This window comes from Chelonia mydas, chromosome 2 (genome assembly GCF_015237465.2).
Source record: "Chelonia mydas isolate rCheMyd1 chromosome 2, rCheMyd1.pri.v2, whole genome shotgun sequence".
Classification (NCBI taxonomy): domain Eukaryota; kingdom Metazoa; phylum Chordata; order Testudines; family Cheloniidae; genus Chelonia; species Chelonia mydas.
In genome coordinates this window covers 150,912,694-150,931,539 of record NC_057850.1, presented here as the reverse complement: position 1 = coordinate 150,931,539, position 18,846 = coordinate 150,912,694, and the positions used below count along the sequence as shown (strand labels likewise).

General features: G+C 38.6%; 2 protein-coding genes across 11 annotated transcripts in view; one reads left to right on the top strand and one right to left on the bottom strand.

The window, feature by feature from the left end:
* The window catches only part of RECK (reversion inducing cysteine rich protein with kazal motifs), a 143,352-nt gene extending 141,682 nt beyond the window's left edge, over positions 1 to 1,670 (top strand). For all 4 annotated transcript variants that reach the window (XM_037889848.2, XM_043540341.1, XM_037889850.2 and 1 more), the window contains one exon: positions 292 to 1,670. In XM_037889848.2, coding sequence (XP_037745776.1) covers positions 292 to 507 — 216 coding nt within the window. In that variant the 3' untranslated portion in view covers positions 508 to 1,670. The remainder of the gene's footprint in view (positions 1 to 291) is intronic.
* LOC119565343 (zona pellucida-binding protein 1) overlaps positions 1 to 18,846 on the bottom strand; it is a 49,825-nt gene that overhangs the window by 4,419 nt on the left and 26,560 nt on the right. For 3 of the 7 annotated variants that reach the window (XM_043540342.1, XM_043540345.1, XM_043540344.1), the window contains 5 exons: positions 17,287 to 17,363; positions 15,061 to 15,226; positions 11,956 to 12,117; positions 11,234 to 11,306; positions 768 to 5,984 (listed from right to left, as the gene is read on the bottom strand). In XM_043540342.1, coding sequence (XP_043396277.1) covers positions 5,567 to 5,984; positions 11,234 to 11,306; positions 11,956 to 12,117; positions 15,061 to 15,226; positions 17,287 to 17,363 — 896 coding nt within the window. In that variant the 3' untranslated portion in view covers positions 768 to 5,566. Of the gene's footprint in view, positions 1 to 767; positions 5,985 to 11,233; positions 11,307 to 11,955; positions 12,118 to 15,060; positions 15,227 to 17,286; positions 17,364 to 18,846 lie in introns of those variants that run through there. The other 4 variants (XM_043540343.1, XM_043540346.1, XM_043540347.1 and 1 more) reach the window with 3 other exon arrangements.

The following is an 18,846-nucleotide window of genomic DNA, read 5'->3' as shown; positions in this document are numbered from 1 at the left end:
CTTTCTAATTCTGGTCTATAATGAGATTTTGGGCCTTAAAAATCACAAAATTGTGATGAACCATTTTTGAGGTTTATAATTTTCTCCCCATGAAGCTGCCATGGTAGCATGCATAAGTAACTAAGGTACCTGACAGAGACATAAAATACAATTTTAAAAAACTCTCAAAAGCTGAGCTGTACGATTCACTTGTGGCTTTGCCATCCTTTATTCACCACCCTAAACTTTTATACTAATCTTCTGGATAAAGACAAGAGATTTTAATAACTAACTGTTGGAATTTCTTTTTAGATTGAAGCCTGCAATAAAGAAGCAGAAAAGATAGAGTCGCTGATAAATTCTGACAGCCCAACTTTAGCATCCCATGTGCCGTTATCAGCACTTATCACATCCCAAGTGCAAGTTTCCTTTAGTATATCTTCTTCTTCTATTAAAGCTGTACCTGTATTGCAGACCCTGCTCTTGAGCCTTATATTGACCTTGCAAGCAGCAATCTATAATACATAACTGCTTAGAAAATGTGCAAAATAAATATCCTATTGTATTTTTTCTATATTGCGAAGGACATTCAGAACTGCTGATCTGTTAATAGAGCAAAATATATTTTAAGCAGAAAGAAAAATATATATCAGTTTGGTTCAACAAAATTCCAGAAAAAGGTTTTAATGTAGTACATTTTTTCATTAAAAATGAATTTTAAAATATTTGAAATAATCCAAAAGAAAACTCTCCTATTAATCACAAGTCAAAAGATTTTTTTCACAGACAAATCATTTTCTTTATGCACGCATACCTTAAAAATATTGTACAAATCTCTAAAATTGTGATTCTGTGAAAAGGGAGTTGTTACACATAAATTCTATTATTTTCAGCAGTGAACAAATGTATTGAGATTTTTGAAAAGTGTTTTTTGTTTATTATTCAGATGTATATCATTGAGAATTATGAGAAGCATGCACCTATTTTAAACATCAATTTTTGGAAGAAACAAAAATTGCTGCTACTTAAATAATTTACCAAAAAATGAACTGAGTAATTTTATGTGTGAGTATATTATCTTATATTTTATTATGAAGAAAGCTAAATAGCCATGGCCTATCCCAGCAAACTTACACATTTGAGTAGCTTTACTCACCTGCTTAAGTGCTTGCAGGATATTGGGCCCCATGTTTGTAAAATGACAATCATTTTCTAAGCCAGAACCTTATTTACATTAAGAAATGGACAAATATATTCATTTCTACAGTTCTGTATATTGCAAATACCATGTATTCTATCTGATTTTCTTATTGGATACAAAATTATAAAGCCTCTATTTATAAGTGCCATTTTAAATATTGCAGTATTTGCATGTTATCTAATGAAATTTACACTTTAAATATGTTGTTTTTATACAAACAATACATTAAAAATTACTGTGTTTTATGCACATGAACTTAATCTACATGAAGTGTTTTGTATCAGTATTATAGTAGCCAACTTTTGAAGTTTTTACAGAAAAACTTTTTTGCCAAAATGTTGAACTTTAAAAGAAGGCACTGAAAACTTTTTGGACATTTTGTTTGTTACTGTAGCATGTTTGTAGCAATTATTTTCTGTTAAAAATATTTTCAGTGCAAATGTATCAAAGCTTTTTTTATTTTAATAAAGAACTTCTATTTTCTCATGTATACTTAAAAATATATATGCAATTTTATAAAACCCTCCACATATTTCAGCGTGTTTTTGTTTGCTTTCAGATACAGAACCTAGAAAAAATTAAATGCAAAAATATACATTTATGCAATCTTTAGATTTTAAAACTTGCCAAAGTAAGTAAATTTCAAGTTACCATTCCTACAGTAGTTTTGTATAGTCTCTCTATTGGTCTCTAAACATTTTGTATTCGCCTTATACCAGGAGTGTCAAACTCATTTCGTGGAGAGAGCTGAATTACATTTGTTGTTATGTTCCAGGTTTGCAAAATTACAGTCAGATATAATCCTCAGTCCACAGATGATCTTCCAGCTATCAGCTGGAGATCTGCACAAAGATCAAGGATAGAATTAACTAAAATGTTGGGTGTAGTTCTGCAAAGCAGATTGATACAGTCAGGTTCTTACACCTGCAGAGTCCCATTGACTTCATTTTATAATCTGACATGTCTCTCTGAAACCTCCTCCAAGTGCTTTTATAAGTGTATGTCATCTTTGTACAGTCTGCTGTGAAAAGAGCATGCTATATTTTGATTAAAGTACCCTCTTGCTCAGTGCAAATTTCAGCATACTTCTGGCAATTGGATGCACGTGTAGGCAATCTGCTTGAGTGCGCCCACCAAATGTCACTGGAAAGACTGATATAGAGATATAGGTATTGATAAATATACTCTTGATACAAACAACTATTGCAGTCGTTCTTTTGTAGAACATGCTGTTAATCCATTTGGTTCTGGGAGTCTTCCAGTGTGTTGATAACAGCATAGTACGCTTGACAAGATTTTGAACTCAAAAGGCTTCGGACTTTAGACTTCTCACCAAAAGCTGCGAACAATTGGGAAGGTTTATTTGAATGCCTTAGCTTTTAACAAATAAATGAGGAAACAACCTTTCAACATCTAGCCTATATAATCTTGCTTCAGCAGATCATGGGGTCTACAGAAAAATGGGGAGTTATATAATATATATGAAAATCTATTTACACTTTTTAAAAAAATTTGGATGAGGCCTTAAAACCATCTTTTCCTTGTGGGATAGCATGTGTGGCACTTGTATGATTTTATAGCCATGAAGAAAACAGTCTTCAATGAGACAGAGAGTGCAGAAAACATACCCCCAGAGATTCAATCTGGTAGGAGCAGAAGTCAAGTCCCAAGGACTTGTAGATTCACAAATCATGGTTTGTATAATGCACCTTTTTAAAAGTGTGTGTTGGATGAGCAAATACTGAAGATCTTTGAATAGATAGAGAGTAAACAGTTCAGCATACCATCTCAGTACATGTTCACTGAGGCTGAAGATTCTGAAATCTTGAAGAACAACAGATGGTCAGACTCCTAGGAAACTACAAGGTCTTAGGCTATTCCCCCACAATGTTGGATCAAAACAAGGAAATACTTATTTTAAAAGCATATTATTACTTGGTGGAAGATTTCTCAGATTCTTACAAGCCTTTTGACTCCTTCAGAGAAAGAAAAAAGTGTACTCTCTGGAGACTGTAAATATGGGTTTCAGGTGAGCTTGACAAGTTACAGGTTGATGACGTTTTTATCACAATGTCAGTGAAAATCCAGTTTGGTCAAATTAAAGAACTGGAACCACGTAAGGCAAAATTGAAAAACAAGAGAAACTGTGGAATCTTCCCATTGTTTGGCTGACACGACTCAATTGACACATTCACAAAACATTATTTTCTTGTGTTTGGAGCAAGCTCCACGGCTCAAAGTTGGAGTTAGCACTAATGCTTGGTTCAGGAGAATGGTGCTTCAATAATTTTTTTAACTGAGTACTCTTCAGTCATCTTCCTGACTTATTGTATTGTCAGTGTCCTACACTGGGGATCTGCATAGACATTTCTTGGTGGGAAAAGGAAGGTTAACTAGCAAATGGCGTTCTCCAAATGTATTGCCTATATATGGCTACTGATCCTTTTGACATTTATGCAGGCCTTGCTTTTGCAGCTGTATATCAAGTTGTAACTTTCATGGAGACAGATTCTCCTTGGAATCATTTCTTAAGTTCATATTTTTGTTAACACTCACAAACTGCTATTTTAGGGGTTTCAACAAGCCTGTTGGCCACTGTTTAACAATGGAATGGAACAGGTTACATGAGCAAAGTTATGTATGGTTAAGTTCTTTGCAAAATTGGGGCCTAGGTGCTTCCTACTTGAAGATTAGACTGCAAGGCTGCTTCTTCCGTCTGGATCAGGTAAAGCATTGTTTCAACTACATATTTTTCATTTTTAGGTAATCTAGTCTGCCGTACTTGTGGGATTCAATAATTTATTTTTGCTCTGCTGGATTTGACTTTACCCACACCCATTTTCTTTGAAAAGTTTATTTGTACCCCTAAAAGGTAGCTCTGTGCACTTCACCTATTCCCTCACTGGGATGAATGAATGCAGGCTACATCTGTAGAACAGGTTTAACAACAATCCTCTAACATTGACCTGCCAACCACTTCTGAGGCATTATACCTGCTCATCCACTGTACAGGTATGTCTCCAGGATCCACTCCTTGTTTCATGCTGCTTCTCCCATCTCTCCAAGGGTAGGTCTGACTATGAGTCATTGCAGAGCCTAGTGTGTGTGTGACTCACCCCAGTTTTAAAACTGTTTGGAAAAAGGGGTTCCAATATTTGTCTGCTCCTTATGTTTGGCTAACTCATTGAAATCTACTGCTATTGTTATAATACATGGAGGCAGCTTACTTTCTGTGCTTCCTGTTTTGAAATTATGGGCATCCAAATACATTTGAAACTGGACATTCGTATGCAAATTATGCAAATTATGGAACCAATTCAGAAGCTGAAAGAGCATATTTTTATATTTAAGCTGCATACCTGGTATGTCAGTTATATGTCATCAGTTTGACTGGATGGAATGGTGAGGAGACAAAAGATTCTTAATTTTAATTTATTTTTTGGCATAGAGAGCATGTTTAATGGGAAATTCTAGGTTTCCATGGATTAAAAACTGATTTTAGCTACACAACAGTTATGCAGTATTTTGAATATTTAGCTCATTGTGAAAATGTTCAAATGATATTAAATGAATATGAAGAACTATCTGATAGGATGTCTGTTCCGAATTTTGTTTTTCGAATTCTTGGTTTTTATTATATAAATTAACAGACCAAAACATTTCCCACCTTCATAATACTGAAACCATCCAGTGGATTTGCTACCGACTAAAGTCCCAATACCCTTTTTGTTCACATGAACTTCAGTTTTGAACAGGCATAACATGTGAGTTTTAAATTTCTCTAAATTTATTCTGAGCCTAATACACACTGCAAAGCATGCAGCACATATTAAAATACTGTATAGTTGTACGTAGTTTGCACTGAGCTTATGAAAAATGTAACATGACAGTATTGTATCATAATATCAAATTATATCAGTTAATGTTTAGCTTCTGTTTTGGTTCTGTGGAGTTCTTAGAAAGTAAGAAATTTAATTAGTTTGGAGCCATTATCAAACAGCTGAATAGCTTGCATATGAAAAAACAATAAAATATATGGTAACACACTTCTGTAGAAAGTATTTAATGCTTCTGCAGAGAAGGGAAGGTTCAGTATGCTTCAGCAGAATGGAGCTCCGAAATCTGATAAGTGCTACACGTTTTTAAGGACAATTGTCTGCCTGAAGGAGAATGCTGATCTTTTAAACAGCTTTTGCTTTTCCAGCTGCCAGAAAACACCACTATAAACTATACACCTTATTGTAGATAACAAATAACCATGAGAACTCTTAAGATAATGCAGTATCCTTATGGACATGAATATTTTTATAAGGGTCCTTAACCCCACATTCTTCAACAGATGATCAAGACTTTGTTTTACAATTCACCCTACATAATACAGAGAAGTTAAGACAATTTGTGATTCATTGTGTTAAACTTTTGTGGATTAGAAACCAGTCCTTTTGAAACACAATGGATTTCTTCTCCTCCCAAAGTACCCTGTGATCTGCCTTCCTCAAAGCTTGTTTCTACTTCACTTGGCCATGTACGGTCAGGAGATGGATTTGAACCAACAGGTGTTGATGTCTCTGTTATGCCATCATTGCTTAATAATCCTATGGATTCTTCCTCTATAAACCCAACTTTATATTTTGGCAGATTCTTTCTCTCATATCTGTCTGGGTTTCTTAGTTTACTTCTTTGCTCTTCAATCTCTGCATCACTTGCAATATTGGCAAATGTTTTCAGTCTGGTTTTAAGTTCAGATTCAGCTTCCTCTATATATCGGGCTGCTAATGTTCTTCTACAGCATTTATGTATTATTCTGGGGATTTAAAAAAATGCTGAGTCAGGCAGTAATGTCCACAGTGTGAACAGCAGAATAGATTTCTGCTGCACAACTTCTCTCTCCATTCATAATGACTGGGTAATCTCTCACCTGTGGAATTTGGAGGTGGTCCCAGTGGTGTTGCCAGAGGGCTGAGGACTGAGCCCTGCCCTTCAGCTAAGGCCACTAGAATTTCTGCCTCTGGCAGTGGAACAGGTTTGTGGTTGGTTCAATTTCTCCTGACCATTGTATCTAATTTTTATTCATTTTTGTGCAGAAGAGACTTCATTTCAACTTTTCTAAGGTGAGCAATCACTGGAGTATTAAGGCTCTAATCCTCTGGTACAGCACCTGTCTAGTACGCTTCCTCCACTCTGCTGCTGTAAGCTGCCAACCCTCGCTCTGGTAGGGTATAAGTCTGAGTCAGATCAGTGTGCTAGGACCCTGCCAAATCCCCTGCTCAAAGCTGCAACTCCACCCTAGGAAGGATTAACCATGGCATGAAGATTCCCAGGGAAGGGAGATCTCCTCACAGCCTGCTTGGGACTTAAGTCCAGCAAACTCCAGAGACTCTAGCTCCAAAAAGACAAAAGCAGACATCCCCTTTGGGAGGCAGCAGTTTTGTGATATTAATGAGCAAGTAGGGTAAAAATCAGGGTTAAACCCTTTCTTGATGTTTGCTGAGGCTTTTCTCCTCTCAGAAGCTGTCACAGTGCACCATGCAGCATGCCTGGGTATGTGAGAAGCCTGCTCCTCCTGTGCAGCCCTGTCTCAGGCTGCAGCCTACTCGGAATTGTGCCTAGCTGGCTCTCAGCTCAGGGAATCTCGCTCTGCCAGGGAAAGGTGCTAAGAGTCAGGCAGCAGTAGAATGGGATTTGTGCCTTGTGATCATCAGCCAGCCCCTTGCTTTGGGAAGGAGTTGGTCTCTATGGCTGCACCCAGAGGCTAGCACCCTATGAAAGAATAAGAAGCACTTGAGGCAGCGTGTGCCCAGAAGCTGAGGCACATGAGGACTTGATTCCCATGCAGCTCCTCCATCATGGGTTTACAGGGGCATAAGTGAGAAATCTCTTCCCATGGTCAAGAGCTCCTGATTTACTGAGTATAAAGCCCTGAGCGGTACTTTGTCACTCTTACAGAACTTACTAGGGTCCTAGCAAGCCTGCAGGAGCTTCGTGTCAGGCTACCAGGGCCATCTAGGGGGCTATTCTCCTTGGTTGGGGTATCCCAAGACCAGGATGAATAGCATGCTACTGTCCTCCTGTAATCAGTCAAGGGAAGCACTGCATACACATACCATCACACAAAGAGAAATTTCACATGGTTCTCCTAGGATAGGAAGCTGGTGGCTCACAACGAGCTCATTATTCATAATAAATACCTTCCTTTCAAGCAGTAATGAGACACAGGGTTTCCTGTACTCTCCTTTGTAAAGCCATCGTACAATTAGAATGTGGATGTCTGGTTAAAACTAAATGTTAAACTAAAATGTTGCATAAACACACCAGGATACTTCATAAGTTTTGGGAACCTAAGGTTGGTTAAAACAATAGCCACACCACTGACCTAGTCAGACCTTGTTCCAAAAGATGCCTTACACCATAAAAGTGAGGACACTCTACTAAGAAATGTAAAATCCTTGGCTATAACCATTCAGACCAAAAATATTCTTAATTAAGAGCAGAGAATACCTACTTGGTGGCAAGCAACTGGATTGTTGTCTAGGGGTATGTCCGTGCTTGGAGTGCAAGATATCTTGAGTTCATATTATGGTCAAATCTTTACAGTGGTGTGTAAAATATTCTTTCTTGTTAACCTTTCCTGGCTCTAAGTGATTTGTGACAAGAGCAATAGCTCCTAACTTAAAAAAAGTAGTGTTTAAATTCTTGAGTAGCAAACAATCATACCCAGAGTCCCCAAACAACGAGCCTGTGCATCCAAATTCACAGGTGTGAGAATGTTTGGGGAAACAGAGAAATTAGTAGCTGAGAATGCAGAGAAGCCTGAGTCCTCACTATCAAAGTCAGCAGAGCAATCCTCCGTTGGTCACTACGAGCACCACTGGTGCTGAAGAAAGGACTGTTCTCCTATGAGCGGGGCAAATCTGAAGCAGGGAAACCTCTTTCCAAACCCATAAAATCCTCAGCATGACAAACAAAAAATGAACCTTTTAATTTGAGAGCTTATAATGCCTTTCCAAGACTCTCTTTCTTTGATCTAGTCTCTGCACCTACACTCCTAAGAAATGGCTGGTAATAGTAACAGCAATTGTCAGTTTCAAGTTACACAGATCTACCTAATCAGTGGCCTGGCCAGAGAAACGGAGCTACCCCTAACTTGTCAGCTGCTAGAAACTATTCAAACCCACCAGTTGTTTAAAATCAAGACTAGCTTGAGCCTAACAAAAAATTGTTCACCCAGAGGTTAAAATAGGCCTAGGTCTGACCACAATTTTACCACTATGGTAAAGATTTACAAAGATCCAAATTTTCATTGCCCTAGTCATTTCTTGGTAGTGGTCATCTACAGCCAATTGTCTCCATCAACTAGGTTTGGTGGTGCTACACGTTGCTTTCACCCCTGACTGGGATTTCACACAATCTGTCATGCAGAACAGCTGCAATGCAAAATTAGGCATTTCCAAATCATGTCTGAATTTCCATTTATGGACAGGTATGTACATTAATTCAATCCAATTTTCATTCTAGATTCTTGCATACAAACTATGGAAACACGCCTTGCAGGGTGGGAAGACAATCTGAAAGACCAGACATCTTGGGCTATGGGTCCTCACAGAAAAGCAGGCTCCAGCTCACGCCTTGTGTTGTACAATTTTCTAAAATCTCAGCACATGCATCCTTTTAGTTCATTTCAACAGCTGACGTGTGAGACAAAACATAGGAATAGCCACATGGGATCATACTTGTGGCCCGTTAAGTCAGTACCTTATCTCTGACAGTTGCCAGTACTAGCTGCCTCAGAGAAAGGTGCAAGCAACTTAGTATCGGGCAGTTAGGTAATAACAATGATACTAACAATAATAACAATGATTCTGATTATCATCACCACAACATTCTGGAGCTCTTAGTTGCTTGAGAGTTTCTCAGGCATGGTTGGCAGAGTTCTACAGCTCAGCACTAAAGAAAAGGAGGTACCCGCGTTCTTTAAGTAGGTACGATGGAGTCCCTATGTAAATATCATCGGGTCAAAATTAATCAAACAGGCCAGTTTAGAAACACTTGTGGTCAACCTTTCCAATTACCATCACCTCTATAAAGCAGGTCTTGAAATTAATTCCTTTCTCTATACAAGAACCACACTGCTGCTGTTGTGAGAAAAGAGTTATGCTTATAGCTCCAGAAATCTTTCTTCCTAAGTCTATTTCTTTCCATAAATCCTGGGAAATACTTCTCCCATCATTTTGTTCCAATCTTTAACACTGCTTTAGAATGTGGGGCATAAATGGGTATTGCTACAGCTTTATAGAAACACATCAAGCATGGTATATATGCCAGTGGTACCCTGTTCATCTCATTCTATCCAAAATGCCAAGGCCTTCGGACCTCAAAGTTGCTGCAAGCAACGTGTTAAAATCCTGTACCAACTGGCATCTGGGAGACCATTCATGAAAGGAATCAACGCTCCTTCTGTAAGGTCCCTAATGTCATTGTGGGAACAGAGTGTCTGAGCCACATTTGAGGAACATTTTCCTGTTTAGGGTGTCATTCCTCTGAGAGGCATCCTTTGGTGAAGAGATTCCAGGGGGCTGGGTCTCAAATAATTCCTTACATTACAAAGCTTTTGCTTTATAGGGGGGAAACTCTATTTCTACCTATTACCCTACTCTAATAATTGTTAAAATTCTGCTTTAGCCTCCCCTGCACTCCACTTTTGTGAATGTCTGCTCACTACTTTCCTATTAGTAGTGAAGAACCAGAGAAACTACAGCAGAATGAGAAATTCACCTAATAATTTTCTTCCTTTTAGCAGCTTCTCTCCTCATTCAATCTACCCTAGTAGTCTGGTAAATAACTGGAATACCATTTGTAACAAATTAAACTTTTTACTCTCCTTTGAAGTCCTAACAATATAATTGCCTAAAGGCTTAGTTAATGTAATTTCTAGTTATTGTCTTAATGCCAATAACTGGTTGCCGGAGGGTTTCTACAATGGTGGATGAACTCTTCTGGTGGCCCGCATGGAAGGGTGGGGCTTAATCCTTGTGCCTCAGGCAACAGCAACTTTGGACATCCTCTGAATTGCACAGGTGAGGTGCATTACTGTTTTGTGGTGAATGAAGAGAGCAACTGGTAACTGAAAATTATCAGGTAAGAAATTCTTCAGTGTGAGTGAAGCAAGTTGGGTACCCCCTGCATCGTGACAGCAGAGAACTATTAATTTAATGAAATAAATGTTAAAAACAAATTGTCAAACTAGGAACACCTGGGGCAGCCTGAGGGCTAAATGCAGCCTCCCTCATCCTGAGCAAGATTGTTGGTGACCTTTAATCAGTATAGGCCTGATCTAAGTCCCACTGAAGCCAATAACCAGCATCAAGATTAATCCATCAAAGAAAATACCTCTGCATTTATTTTTATACAAAATGTATATAAATGTGTATCCTGATAAGATGGGGACCTCTGGCTCTTGGCAAGCTGTGCGTGTGTGCCCCACTTTCATAGTTTGGTTACTCTGACACAAACTCTCCACTGTTTCCATAGCATTCTTCCATTCACTGCACCAAAGAATGGAGGTTGTACTCTGCAAACCACAGATATGCAAGGACATTTGCAAAGGTTTCTGGCCTGTGCACAGCTGCCCAATCATATTGGCTTATTATAGCCTCAAGATGTGCATCCAGCAACATTTGTGGTTGCCAGCTGCTCCAGAAAGTCCCTTTAAGGGGTTTAGGGAGGTAAGGGTTCCCTAGAACAGAGGAGGAAGTAGGATAACTTAGTGCTGACTGCCTGCAGCAACTTATACTCTCTGTCTGTGCTGATCTGAGTGGGTGAGAATCAAGTGGAGATCTACCATCTCCTGTGCATCTAGCCCCCAATGCTTAGAGGCAAGAGAAGAGCGCGAGAGTGTCCTATGGAACCAGCACTTCACTCATTTGTACTCCAAGATCAGATCCACTGTCACAGGCTCCCTTCAGTTTCTGTAAGTGAAGGGATGTACAGGGGTCCTATCTGACAAACAATATTAAGGAATAATAGAAACAGATACAATGCCATAAAGGTTCTTACACCCAAGATGTCAGTAGGATAAGGCTTGTTCCTAAGGAGGAAATTAAGAACACAATCCAGATTTGCAGAGTTCCTGAAAAAGATGAACAAAAACAAAACAAAAAACCAATAGAAAAGAGCACTTCACATATTTGTCATGTTTCTGCTTGTCTAACTGTAGCATATGGACAGTCTGAACGGGGAGCCAGAATGATAAGACTGAAATGCAATATTTGTGTGGGAGCCCAAAAGAAATCATCATAAAGGTTAATTTGGAAGCATTTCAACAACTAGCCATCGGGGTTCATTCTTATGCTGTATTTTCTTTCTGTCAATGACAGCACATTGACCAAGTAATCAAGAAACAAGGGGCTTGATTCTCGTTGACTCTCCCATCTTGCATTGTCCTGCACACTAGTGCAAATCATTACCATTCTGATTCAGTAAAATTTTACACCTTCTCTGCACTCACTTGACCTGGTGTAAATGACCAGACAAGGCACAGAGCAAGAGAGGATTTGGGTCCAAGGACTGGGAAATGGACCCAGGTCTTCTGTATGGATCGCTATAGCATGGTACTAGATGGAGCCATTGAATAAGTCTGGTAGGGGAGATTTCTAAGAAGTTTGTTAGCTCGCGATAGAAAACACATACATTTGCAATAAGAATAATTAAAAATTAGCAATTCCACACCACTTCTATCATTGTCAATCCAGTGTGCTTCTTTACAGAAAATAACTTACCGTGACACTCTCTCTCAGTTTTGGCTCCTCTTCTATCACTAGTTTGTGTTTTTGGACAGTTTTTGCATGCAGTCTGCCCGTACTTCTTATTATAGGATCCAGATGCACAGAGAACACATGTGGTATCATATCTTGCACTGAATCGACCCGGTGGGCATGTTACTATTTTAAAAAAAAATGTACAATAGAGTAAAAATGGATTTTAATAAACACACATGAGGTTGTTTTACTTGAATAATTTTAATTATTGGCCTGTATAAGAGGAAATAATGTTTGTCCTTTGCTGACAAAAGGCCTGGTGAACTTGGCGTTTTAAAGCAAAGCTGGTTTTCAGTGATTTGAAAATAAAAAGTCATCTAAAGCTCAAATTTACTTTAGATAGAGGGAGGGAAGAAAGAAAGAAATCACTGAGATTGAAGCTAAGTGTGGAAGGTTTCCACCTTAAAGGAGACCTGCAAAGAGGAAAAAAAACAGGTTTGGTGCTTTTTTTCCCACCTTGGTTTGATGTCTAAACGAGACCTAAACAGATTTTTGTTGTTTAATAACTTGAAGAGTGAGGAGGGAAAGAGAGGAGATTGGGAATGGCTCTGAGTCTTTAGTAGAAGACATTGGGCTGAGAATCTTTAGCAGTCTTTCTTTCAACTCTTTTAGGTATTTGAGTTAGGTTCAATAGGATTTTCAGAAAACAAACCCCACTGACTTTTTAAAATAATCTTAATAGAAATCAGTTCCCCTCCCAATTAATCAGATTACAATGTCATCATAATACTAGCTCACTGTTTATTAATAGCATGTTCTTTAGAAAATGGTAGGTAAGACTGTTTCCTCTGTTTAAAAAAAAGAAAGCAAAACTCAGTTCTAGCCTTCTTTATACGTTATAAAAATAGGAAAAATTCAAAAACATGCCCCCCACTTTTACATGTCACCTTTAAAGAATGATCATGTCAAATGTATGTTTTGACAAATTTAACCTAAGGTGCCCCCCTCCTAGCTTCTGAAACCCAGTGACAAGCCCCAAATGCCCAGATCCTCTCAGGTCCCTCCAGTGATGAGGAAATTAGTGAGAATGATGTGAAATACTTGGCGAGAGTGCTGGGTAGATGTTGGGGGAAAGTATTTGTGAACACTTTTGCAAAATCTGAATCACACATCTATTTGCCCACGTTCACATCCTTTCCTGTCTGATTTTCATGAGCAAAATTCTGGTCATACGAGTGTTCATGGAAAACATATTTCAGACCTGTACCTGAGACTTACTTAAGCAAAACACTAAAGGTATTCTGTGATGGAATGAAATTAAGGATTAGATTATCCACTCAGGAAACATAAAAAATACCATGAGATTTAGGGACCCAGCTGCAACACTGGAATAGCAAATTCTAGGTATCTAATAATAGAATGCCATGAACAATATGTGAGCAATCCATAGGTTGAAATTTGGTTACCTAAACTATTTATTGAACAATTGTAAATAAGAACATATTGTAAAAATCTTGATTTATTCAGTGGATACATAAACAAAAAAGGGCTAAATTAATCAAGAACTGCAACCCATTTAGCCATTTGCAATGTGGCTGACCCACATCACAAAGAATTTATAAGAATACTTTTCTATTACTGAATATTTTTAAAAAACACTTTGAAGCTTAGGCTCTCTTTGTGTGGAAGAACATGTATTTTATCCTGTCAGTTTGTCTGTTCAGCTCCTCTATAGAGTGTGCTACCTCAAGAGGTCCAGAAAAGTGTGGGGTCACAGTATTAATGTTTTTTATTAGTTCCGTCTCTTCTTTTTCCTGAGAAGGCTCCATTGGGTTCATGTCTCCACTCCCCCTTAACTGTTCCAATATTTTTAACATAGTTGGAAATGTTACACTACCTACATATGCATCTTCCAACCACAGAAGTTTCTGTAGTTTTCCTGTGCAATGAGGCTGTTAACACTCCACACTGCAGTCCACATTAATGTCTTGTTAGCCTTCTCTGCTCCCCAAAATGGAGAAATTTTGTTCCACTTTACACAGTACCGTCCTTTCTGTCTCAAGACCATTTAGGGCTTGTCTTATCTGCAGTATTAACTTTGGCTTTTAACCTGGGTGTTACCCCTTATCTGGCTCCCATCCACACAGAACAATCCTCACTCACTTTACACCTGGGCCAGCTGGCCCAGCCTGAGTGCTGCTTACACTTGGGCTAGAAATCTGCCCACTTTGAAGTGTAGACCCAAGATAAACACTTGCGTGCTGATAGTCCTTCAGTGCCTTTGCACAATTCCCTGTGTGCCCAGAAGGACAGACAAGTTCTCCCACAATTTTCTGGGAAAGAATCAAAGCCGCCCATCTTACTGCAGTGCTAAGAACCATGGAATATGCCCCCCAGAAATCCTAGCACCTCACACAATGAGTACAGCACCAGTCAAGTGGATGCACTTGAATATGGCTGTGTAGTGTGGCTGCCCCGTACCTAAGCTAGGACAAGCCGAGTGCTCACACATGAGTGCCAATAACTGAGTTAACTTGAAAGTGAAGACATACACTTAAAGGCTTTTCAAAATATGCTCTATTAAAGGTTTCTTTCTAGTTTTGAGCATATGGAGTTTGCTCTGTGTCCTGCCTTAGAATCAAACTCAAATCCTCTCCTGTTTCATTTTTTAAAAAAATGAGTTTGGTGCACATGGACAGTGCCAGATTTATAGTCCCAGGGCTTGTCCACCTGAGGATAAAAAGTGTATTTTCAAAACTCATTAGTTAATACATTTTAAAACCCCAGTAATCTGTGTTTTAATATATTAGCTGATTCTGTTGTAAGCTAAGCTTTCTATAGGGCTCACCAGGACCAACTAACACGGGTCACAACACAACTTTCCCTGTCTACACTAGAGTCTTAAAACATTATAGTTAATGCAGTTGCAAAAAAAAATTATCCTAGGGTGGACAAGGCCCAGAGACTGAAGATCTCTGTTTATACCACAGCCTTGAACCCTGGTATATGTAAACATATTGCTAATTATTAGGATGTCTTCCATTTGCAGGATGGGACTGACAACACCATATTTTTCTTGAGGCAAGTAATTAGATATCATTTTCCAAACACGCCTTGGATGCTCACCACAGCATCCTGGACACAGTGTACTGTTGTTTATATTTTTACCAAATCCTGGTTTGCAGTGATCCACCTTCTTACCAGTAAGGGAGCCAGAAATATAATGTATCTGGTGAATGTGATCTGATTCGGTATTTTGGACTTCAAAGAATTGTTTAATCCTAGTGTATGCCTAGAAGTAAAAAAAAAAAAAAAACCAACAAGAATAAATAAATTATTCAGGTTCAAATCATGAGACATCTAGCGTGACAGCACAGAAACATACGAGAGAGCAAAATGCCTCCTTCCACCTGCACTGGATATCGGAGTGGGAGGAGAAATAGGCTCTGCGGAACTACTGAGCCCTCCTGCCTTTGCATAGGTGGGTTGGAGGGGGCAGAATGGGACCAGGACTGGGCGGATCCATGGCTCCGTACACCTCCACCCCCAATGCACCAGCCAACATATCTCCAGTCATTCAATGGGGAATGTATGCTGTACCAGGTACAGCTCGACACAGTTTTGTCTTCCCTTGGAGCAGAAGGGGAACCAGGAGGGAAGATACTTTGGATCAGCACAAGAACACATTGCCTCTTATTCTGGGCTCACGGCAAAGCCATAACTGAGCCCAACATTATCATCACATGGCACAAACACAAGGTTTGCACAGTCTTTAAAAAAGTATAAGAGAATCTTAAAGACTATCACCGGGGTAACATCAGACAGTCTAGGGGACAAGGTTTCCGAGAAACATGAGGAAATATGTCCTTTCTCAAATAACTGTCAGCACCCCCCCCCCACCCCCCCACCCCAAAAAAAGGCTTTTGGACTAAGCAGAAGAAAAATTCCTTGAGCTATTGGCAGGCTATTGTCTGTCTTTTCTTCATGGCATCAATTCCATTCTTCCTGGACCCTGGCATTCAATTTCCTAGTATTCTTGTTTGTTGCGTGTATGTGAACTCGGAACAGTTATGTGGACCACTTGTCAGACTCCTGCCCCACTGGGTCAGCTTAAGGGCAAACGTGGCTAGGGAGGAAGGGGTCGTTACTAGTAGCAGCAGCATACTGCACATCACATCACACCGCACATACAGTTTTGAAAATCTGTACAATCAGCTGAGAAAGAAAAAAGATGAATGGCTGATCATATCCTGTGAGTACACACTTCATGAATGTAATTGTGTGCCAGTTCCTAGAAGGAAAAAAAATGAATGGGTACACACAGAATGTTGATTACAGTACACAAGATCAGGCTGATTCTAACTTTGGCTAATCAGCATGTTGCATTCTGAAGGAGCTACAGCTGTGCTTGACACAGTGAATTTCTGCTAGACAAGTGCATGGCTATCCAAGAATTCAACACACAGTACCAGGTGTATATGGACATCATCCTGCACCTGTCACATACAGTGGCCCAGTTGTTGGAGTACTATTTCAGAGATACCATGTCTACTGTCTTGCCCAGGAGAGGTGGACATGGCCATTCAATACAAGAAATTGATGACTGGTTTCACCTTTATTTGCATGTAGAAAGAAGAGAAAAGTATAATGGTACTCCAGAGAAGAACATATTATGATGCTCAGAGATATAATGGGACAGGAGGTGGTAAAGAGCATGATTATTCAGCTAGGGCAGTAGTGAATCAATCAGTTTATACTGTAAAGGTATATTTAAAAAAAACAAAATTAATAGAACACTTGGGAAAGGTGCCAAAATGACAGCCCTGGAGACTGAAGGCCTCTGATTATTCGGAAAATGGGCACCAGCAGTGCTTCAAGCTTGTCTCTGAGGAGCCAGTTCTAGGGTAAGAAGGCAGGTCGATCTTCATGCCTAACTGATTCTTGGTTTTCCTGTTGATTTTTAACAACAGGGGTGCCAATTAATGCCAACTGTGACTATGGTTGCCACCAAGCATTTTGGTTTGCCAACAAAAGAGTGAGAACAATTTCCCTGCATGTGGCCTGTGTCTTTCTTCAGAAATACAGCACCTAGCAAAGTGTTTAGGGGGCTTATTGTTGGATGTGATGTTAGAATGAATCAGTCTATAAAAAAGCACCAAACTATAAAGTGCCATTGTTTCAAACTCTCACAGAAGTACCTCAGATTCCCTATTAAATGCAATACTAATGCAGTAAGCGTCCTTTTCTATCTATCATGACTTTTAATATAACCAAAGTGTGAGAAAACTGTGATCAAGAATCAATGCTTCAAAATATGACATTTTTATTATTTTCTTAATAAAATAGTTGTACCTTTTTGATGTAATTGGTGGAATTTTCACATTTTGAACTTTTACAGGGCTCTGCAAATGCCAGTGCAAAAGGAAAAACTGCAAATTAACAGAGAAAGAATGATATTTAATATTTTAATTTGAATGTTTTACATTAATATGAGAGGGGTCTAAAAAGTTTTGATCTATTTGAAAATTCTGAGAGCTTATAGGGCTGGTAGAGAGTGGGAGTGGGGGGAGGTGTAATTAAAATGTCTGAAAAGAATCAGCTTTTTGTCATTTGTATCCCCACTCTAGTTGCTTGGTAATGGTCATCAAGCACGCAATCAAGAATAGATGCCATAATTAATTTTAACAGGTAAGGTAGCTAAGGAGACTAGACATATATATACAGAAGTATAACACAGGCAGTTACTCTAAGCTAGTAGTTTCCATTTTAAAGTTGATTTCGGATGAAAAAAAATAGATCAGTAGCAGAAACCATGATGATTTTGATCTAAAACTTAACTTCCTGCAGGACTGAAGAAATAATCCCCCCACCCCACGTGCATGTTGAAGCTTTGTACAAGTGACTCACTGCAAGTACAAATGTTTTCACTTTGTTCTGAATCACCATTCTCAAAGGCAGGATACCAGACTGAACACAGTATAGTCTGCTCTAGTATGGAAACTTTTGGAGCAATGTAAATCTATCATTTTGGAATCCCTCATTTAACTTCAGAATGTGAACAGACTGTGACAGCAGATCTGAATTCCCTATCTCTATATCATCATGTTGACCTTCTTCCCCAAATGAGTGGATCAGTAACCAAATACAGCTGAGTTCATCCAACATTTCTTATTTAATCTATCCATTCTATGTATTTATAATATGGTCATCACCACTGTATAGCATCTAGGCACAGACAGATAATCATATAATCAATTTGAAATTGCAGATATGAGCTTTCTTGACCTGTGTCCATTGATAAATGTTCCCAATTGCTTTAACTTATTTAATGAAGAAGCAGTCAAAATCTCTATTTAATTTAGAACTCTTATTTGAATATGCATGAGAGATCTCACACACAAAAAATGAACAAATTAAAAAACAACAAACCATCCATATGTTGATTGATTCTTTGTTTACATGATGCTTGAAATAATGGAGGGGGGGACAAAGATTTTTTTACTCCCTTGTAAAATAAATACAAATTATTCTAGGTGAGTAATTCAAGTAGAAGTTTTTAATGTTGATATATATTACACTAGAACTAATATTTCCAATATAAAAAAGTTTTCTGAATCCATCTTCTTTTGGCTATCCAGCCTCTGTGGGTTAGGTTTACTTCTTTTTATGTTCAGCATTTTTTTTATTTTTTGTACATAAAATTACCAAAAATCAAGGTAGATAGCTCCTATGATTTTAGTTCATGGTGTAAAAGCTGATCCTTATACATTGGAATTAATTGTCTAACCCTCTATCTAAATTAATCTAAGGTATTTCTGGAGAACCTATTACCACAGCATCTGGGCTAAACCTCAAACTAGACTCTAAAGACTGAAGTTAACGTATTTATGACCTGATGGTGTACTTTGAAAT